The sequence below is a fragment of the Bombus impatiens genome, unplaced genomic scaffold (genome assembly GCF_000188095.3).
Source record: "Bombus impatiens unplaced genomic scaffold, BIMP_2.2 scf_0017, whole genome shotgun sequence".
In the NCBI taxonomy this organism is placed as follows: Eukaryota; Metazoa; Arthropoda; class Insecta; order Hymenoptera; family Apidae; genus Bombus; species Bombus impatiens.
Genome location: NT_176436.1, coordinates 111,468 through 132,368, shown reverse-complemented (window position 1 = coordinate 132,368; position 20,901 = coordinate 111,468). Strand labels below are relative to the sequence as shown.

At 41.5% G+C, this 20,901-nt stretch overlaps 1 protein-coding gene across 9 annotated transcripts in view; it reads right to left on the bottom strand.

Annotated features, from left to right (window-relative positions):
- The window catches only part of LOC100742927 (protein Fe65 homolog), a 128,622-nt gene that overhangs the window by 4,993 nt on the left and 102,728 nt on the right, over positions 1-20,901 (bottom strand). For 5 of the 9 annotated variants that reach the window (XM_033318365.1, XM_012395006.3, XM_033318368.1 and 2 more), the window contains 11 exons: positions 4,339-4,491; positions 2,265-2,494; positions 1,999-2,117; positions 1,805-1,917; positions 1,492-1,690; positions 1,279-1,406; positions 1,171-1,176; positions 843-1,093; positions 569-771; positions 326-502; positions 112-250 (listed from right to left, as the gene is read on the bottom strand). In XM_033318365.1, coding sequence (XP_033174256.1) covers positions 112-250; positions 326-502; positions 569-771; positions 843-1,093; positions 1,171-1,176; positions 1,279-1,406; positions 1,492-1,690; positions 1,805-1,917; positions 1,999-2,117; positions 2,265-2,494; positions 4,339-4,491 — 1,718 coding nt within the window. Of the gene's footprint in view, positions 1-79; positions 251-325; positions 503-568; positions 772-842; positions 1,094-1,170; positions 1,177-1,278; positions 1,407-1,491; positions 1,691-1,804; positions 1,918-1,998; positions 2,118-2,264; positions 2,495-4,338; positions 4,492-20,901 lie in introns of all 9 variants that reach the window. The other 4 variants (XM_024364606.2, XM_024364603.2, XM_024364600.2 and 1 more) reach the window with 2 other exon arrangements.

Sequence of the window (20,901 nt, the reverse complement as noted above, 5' to 3'; positions counted from 1 at the left end):
TCGCGAAAAAACATACTTGGTCGTTTTGTTTCTTCTCTCGTTTTAGATAATATTGTAGCAGCTACGAACGATCATTTACCTGCAGCGAGAGAGCCTCGTCTCAGGACTCACCCTGCTTGTTTCTACGCCCAGTCAAAGAACCAACCAGAGATTTCAAGGTAGCGCCAAGACCCTTTCCACTTGGAGTATTCAGGCTACTAGCGTTTCTAAAGCCTTGCGGATGTGCGTCTAAGCATTTCTGGTACCTCAGCTGTATAATTGAGAACAGAATGTAAATCGAACGAGTCTAGAAAAATACACGGAATCGTTTTAACAAATTAATCACCTTGCAAGCAGCTTCGATAGTTTTGCATAGGGCTCCGCTGCTAGGCTCGCAATTGAAGACGTGTGCGATGAAAAGATCTTGCGCGGTGTGCATTATAAAGGCGCACTGTTTCACGTTGCGACCGATACCGAGGAACGACAAATAACGTACTCTGCACTCGGTGATGAGTTTCTCTTCCTGAAATATGTACCGCTATTTCTGTCTGCCCTCCTTAAAAGTATTATTACTCATCGATCCACTTACGTTCGGTGTAAGGATGGAAATCATACTGGGTGCAACTGCTACGTTCACGTTTCGCCACTGGTTGATCGGTGTGTTAGTTACAATGTGATCTATCGCGTCATTCAGAACCTCCATTCCAGTTGCTTGAGAAACCTGCATGGATCCGAGATATTGTGCTCGCAACACTTTCTTTGGCTCCTCCATCGGTGTTGGAAACGATTGTGCTGAAAACAGGTCAAATGTTTCATCTAGTTCTCGCCTGAAACAAAATCCTCAAACTTTGGAAATTACTTACTGACTAGTGCTTGTCCGTTTCTATGGAAGCGTCTATGCTCTGTGGGTAGATTAGTCGGTCTCGTGGCCAAACTTGTTCGTCCATTGATGTCGACTGGTTTCGCGAGATTTTGGTGTTGCGACCGCTCGATCATGATCTTCTTGCAAATATCGCGCAGCGTGTTCGCGATCGTGCGCGCCGGGATATCGCAACGGAACACATGGCACATGTGCTTCCGGGTCGATCTGTCTCTTGCCACGTAAGCAAAGTCTCTGAAAGATAAACGACGAGTCGACAGGTTAACAGATTGTGAAAGAATTTAAATGTCATCGTTTGGAATGCATCTTACCTTTCACTGTGCGAGGATCAGTCAGATGGAACAGCCATGAAACGTGAATCATAAATGCATTATAAAGATGGTTAAAACTTCTTCGAGTATCCATCGAGATTTACTTACCGGCAGTGATCTCTGCCAACACCCCACACCCTAACCGTGTGAATTGGCTGTGTGTTGAGAACGGTAAGATTCTCTGGGTCTATCAGTTTCAGCGCTCCTTCGTCCAGATCCATAAACAGATCTTTGCCCTGGTAACATTTAAAATCAAAATATTTTAGTAGCTACGTTATTTTCGTTGCAACATAAAAAATCGAATTCGCAATTGACACTAACATCACCCCATCGCCCAACCACATCGAGAAGATCGTTTCTACCCAGCGACAAGTCTACGATACACTTGTTGACAGCCTTGCTGCTTCTTTCAGGCGTCAGGTCCTCTTCGGCGATTTCCGTCCATCCAAGAGAGCGTACGGCGAATCTGATAGGCTTGTCCCTGCCCTCGGAATCCGCACGTGCGGGATAGCTCCTTCGTCTGAAAGGTGAACAGACAGAGAAAGAGAGTGAGAGAGAGTGTGTGTGTGTGTTTTTATAAAGCGAACCATTATATCGAAGAAAAACTGACAAACAAGTATCGATGATATCTTACTTGAGAGCTAGCTCCACTTTTCTCTTGTTTTCTAATTCCTGATCCAGGGCCGAGCTCGTGTTACTGCGGGTGACGGTGTTCACCATGCCGCTCAGAGTGTGAAAATTATTTATCTGTTATCGATAACATCAAATCATAAAAGTATTCTTTGCAAATTTCTATTTATTAAAAGTACTTTTTAAATCTCTACTCACGCTGTCGTTGTCTTTGATAAGACTTCTGCGCGACTCTCTCTTGGAATGTGGCGGCGCCTCTGGAGGCTCTCTCTGTATATTTCCACTTTTAACGTGCCAATAATACGGTCCATTCTCGTCTGGAAGAAAATTGAATCGTTCGTCGAATCGATCCGAATAGACGTTTCGCGTTTTTCGTTCGTCTCGATGTAGAGAAATTTACAACAAGCCATCTATCGGTAATGTATTCATTCGCTACATATTCGTAGCTCAGATCCGATACTCACCCTCGTGTTTCTGCCATCCGGGTGGCAGATTCTCATCTTTATCCTCGGAATCGGTGGTATCCACCTCCGCCGGCTTCTCCTGGGTATTGTTCTGCACAGTGGTATTGTTCTTTTGATCCTTGGGTTGCCTCCGCTTCACAGGAACCGCGTACAGCTCGCTGTTCAATCCACCCTCCACGTGTGGAACGCCTCCCATTTCTGTCGTTTCGTTATCCGCCTTCTCGCAATAACTGTAATATCCCACGGCTCAAGATTATCACATTGTACGAGCATACCCTACGATATTCTCTGTGCGATTCTAACCACTCACTTTACCACGAGAATTTACTCTGATAGATATAGTAGACTTTACGAAAGCAAAAAGACCGCAGCCTCGAAGCAACGATGCTAATTTCAACGTTCTACTTTGACGTCGTTCTCGCCAAGGTTACATTATCGCGTACGCGTACATGTACTGATCGTTCGCAAGCAGACGACGATTTCTCAGATTTATAATTCGACGTTAAGCGGAGGAAGCTTCGCGCGCCACGTACAGATGGATGATTCTCGTTAACATTTTACTTATCGTCGTTCGCATTACGATCGATCGCATTACGGATCGCGTAATTGACCGATGGACAGTGGCTGGTAGAGTTTCATCGATCGCGCGACTAACATTCGACAATGACGAATCGCGATCGCGTCGATGATTGCACGCGTCATCGGACCTACTTACTGGGAATAGCGCGCAACTTGCGATTAACGTACCAGGTGAGAATAGAAATTACCACGAGTACCGAGTGAAACGAGAAACCGGCGATGAACTAAATCGATCGATCTTCACGGACACTTCGTTCACGTTGGAATTTCTTTTCTTGATGTTTCGCGACGATCCGCTACTTTCACAATGGTGATAAACGCACGATCTACGAGATGCATAAACGGTACGGATGGACGAAGAGAGTGCTACATTAAAAACATGGTAAAAGCGGTGCAGCGACAGTGAAACGTTCGTAGACGTGAATCTATATTGAATAGGAGTTGATTTTATTCCGCTGTGCGGAACACTGCCGCTCAGTGGAATAAAATCCATTCTTCAGGTCGTAGGTACTGATGCGGCATTCAGACGCCCACTTTCAAGTGGATAAAGGCGCGGTCGAAAGATCGACGCGTACCCGGGGAAAACTTGGTTTTACTTTCTAATGCGAGCACCGTGAAGAGTCTGGTATGTCTGGCGGGCAGAATTTTTACTTTATTCCACGTTTTCAACGGAACTGACGCGTTTTTTCCTTGGGGAAAAGTGCGATCTTCCATCGAGCGCGTTTCCTTGCGTGTTTGACTAATCGGAAAGAATATCTCCTTCTTTCCTTCCTGTTCTTTTTTTCTTGTCGTTCACCACAAGCCAAACGTTGATCACAATTTCTCATGTATCTTACGTCTAAATGCTTACATCCTTTTTGTCAAACTTAACGTTTGAAAAAATGGGTGGCGTAGTCGACCGAGAGATACGAAGAGGAGTTACCTCGAATACTCGATTGATCACGCGTCCCACGTTTCGAACCTGCGCGGTGTACCTAGCATGCAATGCTGAACGCGTCCACAGCCAACAAACTTCACAATACTGCAAAGTATACAGGGTGTTGGATGGAGGGGAAGGTTGGTACAAGGATAAGCAACAACAACTCGGGCTCGAGTTTCCTACGGAGCAGCGAGGAGCATTGCCGCCTACAAAAGCTCGCGATTACAGGTGAAAATCGCATCGGGTCAGCCATTGAATTATATATATATATATACATACATACATACATATATATATATATATATATAATATAAATATACTGAAACAAGTATCCAGACACGACGCTAGCGGTTATTTGTTTAAGAATATAATAATAAACGAAATTGTGTGTAGCAGCGGGGCAGCCAGCAAATAGTATAGTAACAACAACAACAATAACAACAATAATATAATATGTATACGTATATGAACATCCAACAAACAGAAGACTGTGAAGCAACAACTTTGTTCGATTAAGAAATAGTGCAGCGATTTAATAAGGTTTCTGGGTACGACGAGTGGCTCTATCGTACGTACTTTCTCGAATCCGATAGATTCGCAGCGTCGACCGTGTCCGCGGATGCTGACTGAACGGGAGGCAGAATCGAGGAAGACGACGACGAAGATCGAGGATTTCCGTTGAGGGTGTCGTCGACCAGAGCAGACTCCGCAACACCCTCGCTGCGGTACCTGAATCAGCACGTCGTCGTGCGCATTACTTAAGGGATCGATCGTCGTTGGACCATGTTTCGTTTTCTCTATCATTTTCGTTACCATTTTCTCTGTCGTTCTATTTTTTATCGACGATAGAATCGCGTTGAAATAGGTCGAGTGTACGGAGTAAATACGGTTCTATCGCGTTTCATGATAAACAAGAGTAGGTTTCTTGCAGGGAAGTTTTTTGATGCCATTCGGCGACCGAAATTGTATGAAATCGAGCGTATTTGGTTTCTGGTTGATGCATACATTGTACGCGATGGTCGCATTATCATATCGATGCGATTATTACAAAGTCATGAACCTGGGTTCGTTATGACGAGAATGGATAACTGTCCACTGACAGTACTTTGCATAATTAAACTTCGATTTAGTAGCATTTGCCGGCCGTGTGGTATTTATACAAGCGAATTTTCCCGCCGATATTTTTGACCAGTCGAATCGAGCGTTGATACGCGTTGCAAATAGATTTTGTTCAGAACCTACTTCTCGTTTTATAAATACGCGTTACAGATGTTTTTTTATTTTCCCGTGGTGAAAATATCACGAATGACGTCAGTTTCAGCGAACGTAGTTTACCACGTTGGTAATAGAAAAATTCAATTTTCATTGGAATTTCAAAAGGGAATAATAGAATTTTCGTTACGAGAATTTATTGGAAATTGACGTCGTTCCCTGAAAACTGTACTACAATCTCGTCTACCCTTATTTTCTCCTACAAAAACTCCATTCGAATTCTTTCCTGCATTTCAAAATTTCGCAATTTTTCAAGAAATCGTGCCATAAAGTTCAAACATATTTTCCACTACTTTTTTCCTTCTTTCGCAAAATCACATTCGCCCACGCGACATATCAAACGAAACGATCGCCACCTACTTTATCGAATAATTAAATACGCCTACAGGCGTCGTTACGATTCAGAGGTAACTGTTCCGTCTATTTATTCTGGGAGCTTCAAAGTCAAAAACTCGACTACGAGCCGAGCTACCGGCGAAAATAGTATCAACGGTTATAAATTTTCCAATGAGCGAGTACAACGGCTTAAAGACGAGCTCGATTAACCGTCGCGTCGTGATTTGTGCGCGCCGTACTGGCTGGAAATTACCGCGGCTGCAAGGAAGTGCCATTTTAATTAACGATTGGGGAACGGAGCCAGGCACCGACGTGGTTAGTACAGGGTCGCTAACCATGTCGAAGTAATTAGGGGATTAGCCGAGCGGTTTGCTGACTAACGTCGTTCGTCTCTCCGGAGCGTCGTTTGGCCTAGTCTTCGTCGTCTCCTTCGATCTCGAACCGGTCAACTTTTAATTTCCGACCGCCACTGGGATTTCAATTTTCTCGCAAATATAAAGGAGTAAGTTTTTGATATACCGTGTACGTGCCTGTCTAAGTGTCCTAAATATCGTCGATGTTAACGTTCGAGATACAACAAGCAGCTGTCCCAATATTTCTTAATCATTTCTAGTCTTTTCACGATTCGTTAATGTTCGCGTTCTCAATGATTTTTGCAATATCCATTTTTTACTTTTAGTTAACCGAATCTACGAATAGACTTTGACGGCATCTATTCTGGAAATCATTTATTATTTCCATTATAATATATTCGTGGAACGTTACAACGACACCTTATCGTCGAATAATTACTAATATCTATTTTCCACAGGACACATCTCGAAATAGATTCCTATACGAGAGAAATACGTTTCGTTAAGCCACGAATAGACTTTGACGTCTACCTTTCGAATGATTTATCGCGTTCGTAAGCTCATAAGTACAGCTAGCTGGAACTTTCTTTTTAAACGATTTCTTTCCCATCATCCCACCGATGCATTTTCTTCTTGCAGCTATGACACCCTCCGAAGGTTCTGTAATATCTTGCTGCAGTAGCAAGCGCGATCTTCAATACCGTGTTCCTGCCTTCTCATATAGATCACGGTTATCCATCACTATGGTAAGAAAAGCGGAGTCTCCGGATCTTTGAAATGTCTCGACGTTGATGCACATTTTCTTGCTAAGGTGACCAAAACCGAGGGCCAATCTACCGATCTTTCACATTCATAATCCATTACTTGGACAAGTTTCACTGTAACGAATCGTCCGATGGAAAAATATTTGTCTTCCGAAGTAAAAGCTCTCGGACGATATCTCGCTGATGATAGGATTCTTCGACAGCAATAACAGTTCTTATCAGAAGCCAATAGGTTATTAATTCATCGTGTATCAAGATGCGAAGGCAAAAGGACGGATAGATTATTCGAGGGAATCCCGATCCCTTTTGACAGTCAGAAACTCGATCCTTTATCCGGACCGGATGACCCGACCATGAATGACACTTATCCCTCTGCTCCCTCGACTTGGACCATATTTTAAGTTGACGGGGACTTGTCAGGGTCTTCGTCGGTCCGATATTAAATTTTCTCAATTGTACACCTTCGCGTCATATATTCCTGTGACTGGCTATCGAGCTTTAATAAACGCGACAGAGATTTCGGTAGACGCAACTGGTAACCGTTAATTACAATTTCCAACGAACATGTTGTAATTTTTTGTATATGTCGTTAATTAGCTCTCTAAACACACTCCTTTGACCGGCTCGAAATATCGAAACAAAACCAGAGAACGCGGCGCGTTTCATGCTGCTGTGGTTGATATTTGCACAATGTACGTACATTATTTATAGATGGTATCTCGACGCGTTCCAGGAATGTAATTAAAATTGAAAGCCACAGGGAAAAGATACGACGAGTCGGGTATTTCGTATTTTTTGACGCCACAGAAAAAATTACAATTGGCAAGTAAAAAGAGGTATTTTAGTACGAAATTGTCGAAAAAGAGAATAATATCACAAAAGAGAATTCTAATATCAGTTTAATCTGATTAATACCAGGCTGCATATAATTAACGTTCTTACTACTTTTTGAATGCTCCAGGGGGTGACAAAGACACGTATCCAATTACAAAATCAAATGAGAAGCTAGTCTTCGTACGAGAGCAACATTAAATTCCATCTTGTCAATTAATCAAATACGAATTACCAAAATCGTCTGTTTATTAAATCTGATCGTAGGGTTCTCATGAAACTTTCAAATAAAAATCATTAGAGTTACAATATTTGGTACGTCGTTCGCTGTTTCGCAAAATTTCATGGATTTTTTATCCGTTGTAAACGCAACCAGACAGGTTGTCCTTCTTTTCAACTATATCGTATTTAACGCACACTTCTTTAACGACTAAATAACATGCAAATCAGAAAATCAGTAAAAATTATACTCGTTACGTTTCCTGCCTGTAGTTTCCACTTATGATTCCCCTTGAAAAGTAATGTCTCTGTTCTCGTACAAAAACGCATTAACACACTGCGATCGTTAGTTTCCCTATGAATCATGCGCCATGCGAAACAAACCCCTTTCCTTGTTCAAGTGCGATCGCAATCACGTGTTTTCGTTTAGAACTTTCGCATAGAAAGACGTCTTTTATGTAGACTTTACAGTGCATATAGCTTCGAACGCTTAAAGTAGAAGGAGACAAGAAACAGAGAGATGGAAAGTAGAGAACGAAGAGAGTGCATTGTTGGGAAAACAGAGAGGACCAAGAACTATCTGTACTTGGAATGGAGAAGGAAGGCGCGAGGTTTCGCGCGAACGACTGTCCGCAGCTTAATAACACCGTTTTAAGCAAGTATGTGGGTTAGCAAAGGTACGGCTAGAAGCTTGGAAATTCGCCAGAAGTTACGGGGAGGAAGGCAATGTACATAAATGCGGTCGGAGCGCGGATGGCGATCGATTAAGCCGAATACCTTTGCGGGAATTCTCTATCGATCGTCGTCGATGCGACAACTTTCGCGGCGGCCAATTGTCCGTTTGTGTACCGATCGCAGCTGGCTAACGCGAAACGAGCGATTCTCGCGCCATTTGCTAACGAACCTACTCTCCTTCGCTTTGACTTTACGGCCGAATGTTTTAGACTACGTTTCGACAGCCGATCCATTTCCCGACGAACTAACGTTTTCACGATTCACGCGTTCCACGCAAGCAGGTACATTACGTGTACACAGAAATTGATGTGTGCTTAAGCATATTTTATACATTTATGGATACGCGCGAGTGAAGCACACACGACAATGAGCATTATTTGGTCGCTGTTAATTGACGTGGGCGTACGATTAGGAATATTTGTACATTTACGTATATGCACGAGCGAAACACACACGACGATGAGCATTATTTCGTCGCTATGTGCCGTTTCCACGAGTCGAATCCGCGTTTAATACTATGACAACCAGTTAGAGACATTCCTCTAAATGTATAAGGGAACTGTACAAAATTTAGCTATGGCCATTATACGCTAATAGTTGACACTCGCACGAGGCCAATAGCGTCAGTGGTCATTAACGTGACGATTCCGTAGCGCCACTGGTCAGCACAGTGTTAATACGCGCACGATGTGAAATTCAGGCGATAGCGATAACTGGTATTTATCTTTCGGAAGAGATAAATATTCGCAAACGTATTTTCCGTTCAATTAAATTATACCTGGTGTTTGATAATAATTTGACAAACGTATGCCGTGTCAGATAAAAATATAGAGAACATTCTTTTTTATATGTAATTAAATCAGAAAGCGAAGCGTAAAAATAGATTTTGAGAGAATTGAGTTGATTATCCATGCACCCAAAATTTTATTCTTTTTCCTTATTTTCACTGATACGTTCTTCGGACCAATGTTAGATCGACGATAATGTAATCTTGACGTGCCACCGATCATTCGTGAAATTAATAAAATCGTTCGAGTAAAACCACTAGGAGCGATATGAAGCGAAAAACAATATTTTACAGCGTAATTACTGTGCGATAAAATAACTAACTGAAAATCGCTAGTGTGGAATAGCTTCGATACTGCCTTCGTGCTACAAGAAGAAGAGAGAACCGCTCATTTGCATCTCTTACTACGTAGAACAATGTTGCGCCGCAAGTCGTTCGCGACTTCCGAGCAAGCAGTGTTTCGCGCGTTTAGATTCCGTTTCCCGGGTCTCTTATTACGTTCTCTCGAGACGTGCCTGGCGGAATGTAAGTCACAGAGGCTCGTAGCTTACGGTCCAAGGACCACCGAGAATATTGTACAACGTACCAGCGTCAATATTTAGTTTCTTTTCTTCGTACAAGGGAATTCTCGTAGTATTTTCACTGTAATTTCGCTGTGCTGTTTCGCAAGTACCGAAGTCGAAACAGCCAAAGTTGATATTACGAATGATGAATTTAATACTTCTTTAATCGAAACGGCGTCTACTAGCGTGTGTAGCGACGAAAGTTACTTCGTGCCTTTTTTCGTAAGAATAAATACATCGATAAGCGCTATTCTCATACAACAGTGAAGGCAGAGTACATAAAATTTCGTTATTAGTTTACAAATTAGATCTCTTGCTAGAACTTGCTAGTGACTCGATTGAAAAAAGTAAAAAATAAGGAAAAAGATTTGACACAGAAATTTTGAAACGCATAATTATTAATTGCTCACTTTCCCCCTTTTACAATTTAGTTAATATTACTTTGATTTTCAGGATCTCTAATAAAATGTTATATATTCATATTCTTTACGATTACAAAAAGGGGCAAATTGTGACATCTCTTGATAAATACCCTAAGGTAATTAAATAATTATGACATTTCTATCCAAGTAAAATCATAAAATCGAAGATTTCTTAGATATACCGCCCTCATATCAAAATAACGATATTGAAAGCAAACGACCTCGAGCAAATCCCCGTCTCTTCTAAATCTACCCTAATTATATATCTAATAACCCTAATTATATATCTTTTGAATTACGTCTACTCCACGTAAAATAATATCACCACAGAGAAGTGCGGGTATTATCGAGTATTAATCCAATTACATTACTAAATTCCTGGTCGACCTGTATCGCGAGATTTCCATCTCATTCAAGTTACCTTTGGCGCCATAGTCGAGACTCGATCCCCTAATGGTACCCTTCCAATCAAAGCGTGAATCGAATCACGTTTGGCAACCGGTTTCATGATCGATTAGCCGTTCTGTTTGCTCTGCTCGTGATTACCTTCAGACACATGAACGATCAGAGAAACCAGCGAACAGACTGCTAACCTAACGTAGAATCGTGTCGTTATCCAAGAGATCTAAACTCGAGCGAAGATAGAAATAGGAGAGAGCGTAGGAAATCTTAATATAAACCGTGGCTGGTGGTTAGCTTCACGACCTTAGGAGCAAGAACCAGAGCCGGCACAGACGGCAACGACGAGAAATCATAGACGACTACGTAATATGGCCGATCACGGTAACTGAAATCAGCTGTCGGCGGCTCGTAATTGTAAACCCACCCTATATATGGACACACGGTGTTGCCGTAACTTTCAGTGAGTTGTAATTAAACCCAATTAGGTCGTAAGGTGAGCAACTTCTGACGCACCTGGCTGAACCGTAAATTACACCGGCAAGTTCTCTATCCGCCGCGACCATGATTACGGTATACGCAACTTTGCAATTTCTGGCCGGAACACCGATGTCCGGATATCGGTGGAAATTAGACAGTCCGTTTGGTGCGAGGCTCTCGGCTGGAAAGCCGATCGACGGAATCGGATTCTAGTTCTTTCGCGTAATCGTGACTCGACTGGTAATCGCTGGATTTTCTGTTCCCTGCGGACCGTTTGAATCGCAGTTAACAGACACTCGGCGTAATGGACTTGGCGAGACCAGGTATTTGTCTATTATTTAAATAGCAAGATCGTAAAGAATTTGCGGTCTCTGGTGGAAAAACCATCGGTTTAGAACGATCGTGACCGAGGTTGCGATCAGTTACAGGTCGACCTTGTAATTTTATTCGCTAAAGGGTGGAAAGATTCCGAATTACGATTAACACGTCCAATGTTGCGTTGCTTTCGTGCAATTTTTATCTCAAGTGTTAGATTATCACGCGTGTCACTGCCGGTATATTTACAATTAATGGGAGGGATGTAGCGACAAGTCACGTACGAAGGGATGAATGCGACTGATTTAACTGCATCTGGTAGTATATACGCGTTCTACTTGCACGCACTTCGCTTTAGAAATGAATTTCTATCGTTGTTAGCAGTTTAGTGATCTCGTAAAATTGAAATTTCCAGAACGTAAGTTGCGAATGAATTATAACTAGACTGCGAAACTTTGTGCAAATTCATATTTTTCTAGACACATATAAATATCTCTTTCACCCTGTGAATATTCTAACGAGCGCTTCTCATATTTCGTCTATTTTTGTATATTACGTGTATATTGGACATACAAATTAAGTTTTCTACAACTAAACGACCATCCGCAGTCTAATTACGATTCTTTTCTCTTACGAAGAAACATATATCGTAGGCTAAAAGCATCGGATCAGTTTCCCAACTATACTATCGAATCTCTTCTGCGAACTCCGTTACCAATTCGAAATTAATATCACGATAGATTTTCGACTAAAAACTATTCCCAAGTAGAAGACTTCCTATATTTCCGCATTTGTTAAAAATTACTTACTTAAGTTCCAGAAAAAATGAAACGATTTCAAACTGCCAGCCTGTTTAGAAATACCAGTATCGAACAAAGATTTCATCACCGATGATCCACGCAACCGCGAAACAATGGTACTCCGACGACGCGAGTGACGAATTTCGAACTTCCAAAAGAACTGTTCTAGCGCTTCATCAATTTCGCGATTCCCCGCCACGAGCAACGAGCGGTTTAATTACCATTCTCAATCAATCACAAGCCGATTCAAAATTCACGGATCTGGGCAATCTGAGTCGTTGCACGAGCGAGGGGAACAGGCCATCAATTTTCTCGAGCAAGAGACGCCAAATAGAATTACTTACACGGCGGACCATTAATCGGATGCGAGGCCGCGTAATCTGTTAGGCGTTCGGTGTGACACTCGCAGGTAGGAAAGAAGCACTGGGTACAGGGGGTTGCGTGTGTGCGTGTGTGTGTGTGTGTGAGAGAGAGAAGGGTGACGAACGATGGCTGCCAGGGTGAAATGAAAACGAACGATATAAGAAGAAAGAATCGTACACGAGCGAAACACCGCGTACGTGGGCGTTCGTACGAAGTACAGCGGAGTCGGGGGGTGCTCCTCTAGCTCGATCAATACACACTACCAGCAACCCCTCTGCGTCCCACGCCGTCCCTCGTCCATTTCGTTCACCCCTGACACCCTATCCTCCCTATTCCATTTCGAACGACCCCTACTATCGTCGGTTTAGATGCTCGAGACCGCTGTCGTTTAGCTCTACAAGTCTTATCGCGCGAGCGCCTTCTCGCTTTTTTCGCGCCACTCGCGAGAGGAAAAACCGATTAGCGTGCACGGGGGTTTTTTTTCCTGGCTTTTCACGGCACAGATCGTTCAACCGGGCTTTGTTATCGCGTTCGCGGGTTGCCGTACTTCATCGGGGTTAGACGAGCTGTTTTGATTTCGTTTTAGAATCACGAAGGTGGAATTCCGATCGGGATCGCTCGACTGGGAACGCGGCGGAATGTTTGGTCTCGATTTCAGTTTAGGCAGATTGTTGAAAGTGTTTGATAGAGTTGGGAGAGTCTTTCGACACTGGATGAGGGTAAATGAGAGTTAGGTATCGATTATATCGACGGAGAGTAAAACACTGTGATCGTGACGCGTAATTGATGTTGAGCCGTTCCACGTTAAGTGTTGCGGCATCTGGCCGCCTTGTATCCGTTGGAAAGCTCCAACAAATTTTGCTTTATTCGATGTAGTTTACGTTAGAAAGCGTACGATTGATCGCAGAGTATTCGAACGCTCGTAGAAACCTTTTATAAATATATCGCGTATCTTTGCGTGGAACATTAAAAAATTTCATCGATATTACGTTAAGGTTCGATCATCGCGATCATATCGCCAAATAAGACAAGTTCTTCTAACACAAAAGTTTTCTATGGTAAATATTCAAATACCTTCGTACGTGTGTAATAAATAAAAAAATAAATAACAGATTCGTAATAATATAACCAGAAAATAAACGTAGAAAAGTCTTTACTTGGATCTGAAACTAAATTTAGTTCCATCGTCTTAAAGAATATTTTAAGAAATAGTTGACGAGTGGTATACGAAAAAGGGCACGATACTCTTCCAAATATTATCACTGGAATCGACTGGCTTGCGCAAGAAGGGTAGCCATTTAAGTCTGGTCGACCCGACAACGTATTCCCTGCGGATTCCGCGCCCTTCCAAAGGGTTCCAGGGCTGTACACAGTGAACTGAGGTAATTAAGTTTAGAGCGGAGGAAGGAACGTTACGGAGTTCGGTAACGCGTTCTTGCTCTCTTCCAAGATACCGTCTTTCACGTTCAGATTAAATTCTATAAATATCGTATGGTGCCGGAAGTCATGGCTTGAATTTAGATTCGCAAGATTTCTCATTCTCGTGTACAGTGGCAGGTCTGAGAACCGTAATTACTTTCAAACAATATCTCAATATTTATATATAATGGAAAAACAATGCCCTACATCGATATTTTTTGATTTTTAGATGCACGGTTTCTTCAAATATTAAGTCGCCCGAAAACTTTCTTTCGTTTTATAAGGAATCGATGGATGCACAACATTTCCCGTTTCATATTATTTTATCGAATTACGTATGGTCCATTTTGTTCAATCAAAATAAAGATCGCAACGTTCGACAGATTAGGTTTCATGTTTGTATAAAGATGCATCGTTGTAAAAGACGTGTCTGTAAAGGAAAGACACTTTTCGGACAACCTAATGCAATAAAACATCCACAGATCAACGAGTTAATTAATAAATCGTGGAAAAATAGCTTGACGCGTTCTTTTCATTTGGGAAGAGTTTGATATTCGGTTATAAAATATATAAACAAATTACGTATCGTGGAAATATAATAGATTGCTTATCTTACAGCACAAGTTTTTAAGCACTTTAGTTTAATAAGACCGTAAATATAAGAAGCGATAATAGCTACGATTGATATTGAAATACGTCTGCTACGTTGGGAAATATAAGTATGCTGTCTAATAGCAACACTCTGCGTTTAAGAGTTAACAAGTTAGAAGTACTTACGTACACGTATATAAAATAGACGAGGAATTGACACGAGTTATTTGCTACGAAATATTAATAAGCAAACTTCTCTAAGGTTCACGCAAGTAAGAAACGAGGTCATTTTGGATTGAAACGATCACGAAACTATGACAGTTTCGTAATCAGAAAGTTTCGATAAACGATCCGAACGACTTGATAAGTTCTTGGTTCCAGAGCTGAATCATATCCGTGAGAAACACGAAGCGTCGCCGGACATAGTTCGCGTTCACGATCCGTGTATAACTTTGGGTCCCTCGGTTTATCCTTGCCCATCGTTAATTGACTATACCGTGTCCCTCGAGTGACTTGATTTATAAAAATATTCTGGAAACTGTTTTGGTCTTTCACACCACGTAGAACTGGTAAAATCATCACCTTGACGAGTTTCAGATCTCTTGGTTTTCTAATTATAAAAACATGTAGGTGCTTTCGATAAAACTTTTGTTGCTCTCTATTCGGAAGAATAACTATATACGTATACAGGTATTTATTTATAATTATCTACGTATTTACTACGTATATAATGGAGAGCATAAGTAAATCGACAACCACTGCTTTCGTATAAATTTTTTATCGCCGTCAACATTGAACTGGGCAAAAAGATACACACAATCGTTTCGCGCAAATAAAGCTAATGCAAGCAATTTTTTTAAATCCGTGAATATTTGTTATTCAGTTTCGCACGATGTTTCCGCTGGTCAAATTGTTCGGCTTTAGAAATCTGTCGTTACCGATTCGTTTACCCTCTTCACAGAATAAAGAAAAGAAAATGAATAACGTGTTCTAGGAAAACCTTTGTGAATTTCAAATATACCTATAGCAGGGCATTTAAAAAAGCATTACTGGCGGTACTTTTTAATATTTATACTTTACGTCCTTGAAAATAATAATAATGGAAACAAGCTCTTGCGTGTCGAATAAATTACACAAACAACAAACGAAGACCGCGAAGTCGCGATTAAAGCGCGAAACTTTTTCGCCGTCGACCGTAAAGCTTTATGATTGACGTCACTATAAATCGAGCATTCTCTTTCGGCACGGAATTCGCGCGTACAATGCGGTTAATAAACTGTCGGTTCTGAAAAGGATCGCTAGCCGGCTTGCTGGTTTATGAGCTCCCTTTTCTTTTTTCTTTTTTTACGATACTCCATGTTTTACCCTCTGTCTTTCAGATCACAACACATTCCCCTCCTCCTTCGTTCGTCTTTTTAAAAAGTAGATTTTAATCTAACGGTACGACGTCGGAAGCATCGACCAAAAAGTTATCGATCAACTACGCGTGCAAGAAATGATTTCATCGACTTTACTTGGCATTTTATGTTTTATATACGTCTGGAGAACATATTCGTTTATACGAGGATGAGGAAATTTCAGGGTTCTTTCCATCGAAAAATATTTAGGGCTTTTACACGTCGGTCCATTTATCGTATACGTTTTTTTATCGGGCCAAGGGAGAAGTCGAACACGAGCAAAGATAAAATAGGGGCAGGAATATTGACAGCAGTCAACGTGTCCCTTATATGGAATCGCATATTTTAGGTGAGCCAAAAGACTACGTGTTTTTGAAGAGTCAATGTTCAATCTACGTTGGAGGCTCGATATAAGCTCTGGCCATTTCTTCCTTTTTTTTTTTATAGCTTAAATATCAAATTAAGATTCATCGAGTCTTACATCACATACATCGGTATTTCTATTATTTCTATCTCTTCCAACATTACCTTCATAATAATTTCAACGCTAAATCAAGACTCATACAGCCTCCTGTTAATGGAAACAAAGACTACTTCTGCCGTATTACCATAACAAAAGGATATTCTGAAATCCTCCACTTCTGTATTCTACGAGTATACCGCCCAACATAACCTTTCAACAATTAAACTGTTCGTTCCATAATAATCTTGCAAATCTCGTACGCGAGACGATGTTCAATACAGAGCCCATCAACATCCGCTATATTAAATGAAAGCAGATTCGCTTCATGTAACAATGAGAAACTCTACTAATCTCGCAACGACGTAAGCAAGCAAACAAGCGAGTACGCATGTACCGTTTCCATAAATTCTTAAAATGGTAACCCCTGTAGCACGATGGCTTTCTGCTCTTCCTTTGCTTCAGACCGTTTTTTCTTTCTTCGCATTTTTTCTTGCGGTAATACCTGTGCGACGTAATCGGCGATCCAGGGAAGTTGGTGCGCTTGATAAGTCTTGCCGCGTGGTGCTTTGTAAAAGCTCGGCCGATTCAGAGACAGAGAGGAGGACAAAGGCGTCTCGGAGGCTATCACGGATAGGAGAAAGAGTAATACTGGAAAAAGTCCTTCCGGGGTTTCAGCCGAGACGAGATTATCGGGCTAAACTGAAATCCAGAACGGGGACGCCCGCGAACCAGCTGTCCCGCACTGGCTGGCCCCATTCCCGCTTCCGTTTTATGCCGTTTTCTTCTTTTTCTCGTTGCCTGCGGTTCTTGTTTGTCGGACAGGCTTACCTCACGGACGAATTTTACCAAGGAACTTGCCTATCTGTGTTTCCAGCACGTTTCCTGGAGTGGCTAGTGCAGTTTGCGTCATGTATCTGCTGGTTGTTTTAAAAGACTGACAAGAAAAAGTCTACCGTGGGAATAAGAAGCTTTTTCTTGTCGCTACAATTGAGGACGGGTATTAGCTTTTCGTGACTTTCACAGTAGAACAGTGACGAATCGGTTAGACGAAATAAATGGCGTAAAAATTTAATGGATATTCGCTAAATAATGTTGGCAGAAATTCGTGTTTTTAATAGAATGTTTTTAGAAATTTAATAAAATGTGGTTTTAGCAGAATTAAATTAGCCGAGTAGAACGATACTTGATGGCCAGACAGGATAAATAATATCGTCTTACGAATAATGAATTCATATCTTTCACTCGTATTCTTGAATATTATTTACATCTAAATTTCACCGTAAACATATAAATATTCATAGTTTGGTAACGATTGATTGTATTTCTCGTTTAGTTTTCAATGAATTTTCCATCAAGAATTTGATTTGTCGAAAGCTACAATTTTTATCTTGCGGTAGACATGATGCTCATCGATAGTCGTTTTTCACCGACCAGCTTTAGGGGAGTACGAAGTTATTCTCGCAAATAATTCTTCCGCGTTTTGAGGAATAGCTCGTGGCTGCCATTATCGTTGCACCTGCGAGTGTTCCACGTTGCTTAAATCGCCGATATCGAAGATTGGTTGTTCCACGGGTAATATACGGAACCGTGCATTTTTAACGACCGAAATATATCTCCGCATCCAACGGTACAACGAGCGAATGCGTAATCTGCGCAACAGCCTGCTAGCTTCGTAGAACGTTCGTTCGTGCTACGGATCGTCGGATCTTCCCTTTTCCCTGTGTTGCAAATATTTCTCTCGGCGATAAACGATTGCTCCTGCTTGTAGATCGATTTACAATCTGCGTCGAAAATATCGAACAACCCATGAAACGCGACGTTGAGAGTTGTTGCAGATTATGCGGTTGTTTCTTGCCTCGAGATACGTATCAAATATTATCGATGATACGGTTAGGAGATCGTAATTTTACGAGTAAAACTTCAATCCAGGTATTGTGTTTCTACAGGATAGTCATGTGCCAGCAATATTGCTAGTTTGCTAGAAGAGCAATATAAGTTAAGAGATCGATTTGAAACAGAATCTGCGAAGTAGAAAATAATACGACGATTTGAAGATAAAATCTTTTCTCTTCGCGATTTACGTAATTTCCGATCTTTGATAAAATATTGCTTACGTGTATCGCTTACCATTGAAAAAAGGATTAACAATAATAAAATTAATGACTTTGTTAAGCGCAATCTTAGGAACTAGTGTTTTAAATAATTTATGAATATAAGTAGATAGATTCGTAGGTAGTTTGTAAATTTTTTAATTTTTGCAAATATCTTACGATCGATTAACTGAAAAACGTATCGTTCTTCCAGCACGTCGACGATATGCCATGGTATTTAACATAGCGCCATATTTTAACGATCGATCGCGATTAATTTCAACATATTGTACCTAATAGAATATTTACACACCTGTGAAATAGTGTTTTTGTTTAGCTATAAAACACGTCGGAGCATTATGCAGCCATGAAATTTTGCTCGTTCTGAATGCCTCGAAGGCCTCCAGCGAACCATTAAAAGCTCGTCTACGGCGGACAGACGAAAATACTTGGTGCACCGGAGTCAAGAGGCCCTCCATCGCAAGTCTTAAAAGGATATATTTTTAGCAAGCCGGCCGAAACGTTTCGATGGAGTAACGAGCTAGCTTTCCCCGGAGCGTGCTGAAAGAAACGAGCTCGCGCTGCTGGCAAGACCTTTAGAATTCACTGAACGTCTGTCCTCGACTGTCACATTCTACTTACGAACGACGTGCAAGACAATGCGCTTGAAAATTGATCTACATTTATCTGTATCAAAATCGTCACGCATCTACGCTAATTTGACACTCTAGATTGATCTGTATAAAATGCCAATGGACGTGTTAACCGTTTTCTGATCGATACCTGAAGTTTGTCGACTATCGTTTAAATTTAATTTAATTTAAGAGCTAAATGTGTGATTCAGAGTGACAGTGATGAAAATGATAAAATCTATGATTTAGAAGAGCTGCGAATAAAATTGTAAATGAGAGCTGCGAGTAAAACATTTACTACGTGTAACCGTAATGGTTCGAAACTAGACTGCGGATGTTCGTGGATTTTTAGGAAATTTAAGGCACGAAAATGAACAGAACGCACGTAATACGCTAATAAACTATGTGAAATATTCAAAGTACAATAGTGGTTGTAATATTTACTGGGTTACACGAATTTTTCCTCGTGTTCTATTGATTCGCGATCCGAACAATGATCTGTTCTTAATAAAATCCTCTGGATTTCACACGAATATCGACAAGTATCGTTTTTGGAAATGAAAATACGTTTCTTCTGAATTATCAGCAATAAGCATTTCCTTGTCCGTAAATATCATTTTATCATAATGCTGAGTGGTATTAGCCGTTTCCATCATCGAGGCTTTTTAATCGCGAACAGTTATAAAATTCTCGTCCACAGAGAGGGTGATTCTGCGAATGTTCCGCAAGGTGGTTCTTTAACCGAGGACAGGTACATCGTTGCACACCTTGTGTTATCTAGAGTGGAACGAGCGCCGCTATTACCATTAGAACGGGCAGTGTCGGTGGATGATAATGGGAAATGGACGCGTTAGAAACAGTGCAAGTGGCTGGAGGAAAACTGTCGCGAGAAACGTTACGCAGATCGTAAAGTCAAACATTTCGAATCATCTAACTCTTGCTAGCACGCGCTATATCGATCGACGAATATAATGTCTGTTATCGATTGCAGCGATTATTCGTAAAGAACCCTTAGAACAAATAAAGATAAAAAATTGTTAACGAGCACCGGACGCGTTTGCGAAACAATTCATCGAAACAGCGATGCGTACAATAACGCGTTTATAATTGGTTTTAGGGATTAACGGGTCGACATTTTGGCCGACTGTCCAATTAGCGAAATACACTTCATGGGATTGTCTCCATTTAACGAGATTTCCCGACTGCATCATCCAAATTGAATTCGAATCGCGCGTTTATCGAGGCCTCTCTTCTTCCGTTGAGCGGCGATCGCGGAGGCGAGAGATTCCTAGCGATTCGCTGGAATTCCGCTCGTTTCCGGCTACGCGTGCATGGAATTGCAATGTTGCTCCTTCGAGCTATTTTCCGGATGATATCAAAGCGCGAACGCGGCCGTTGCAAATGGGAATTGGACTGGCGTAACGGTAAGAATGGCGGGGATGGAACAGATGGGCCGGAATTAGACGAGCAAAGTGAATTCCCGCAGTGGCGGCAAATAAAATTATTCGGTAATTGCTCGATTTCTTTGTCTCGAAGCGATTAAGCCGGATCTCCGGGAGGTACGCCGGAGGAAGATCGTTCAATTAGAGAGAATCTGTCGTTGTCACGTTAATGGAATACACGAGTAAAGCATGCCCTGGAGGAGCGACGCTGTATCGTGGATTTTCTAAGTGCTGCGAAGGCACGAGCCCGCGAGTAATAAGCTTGGCAAGTTTTTCAACAAGGGAATAAGTGCCGGATAGTAAAACAGAAGAGTGGTTGTAAAACTCTACAACTTTGAAAATTGTTTCCCGAAGCTCTTCACGGGAATATAACTCTGAGAAGGGAGCAGCGTTACGTCCAAAATTGATCTGTGAAAATCAAGAGGCGCCGTGCGGTGAACACGATGAACACCGAAGGCAAACATCC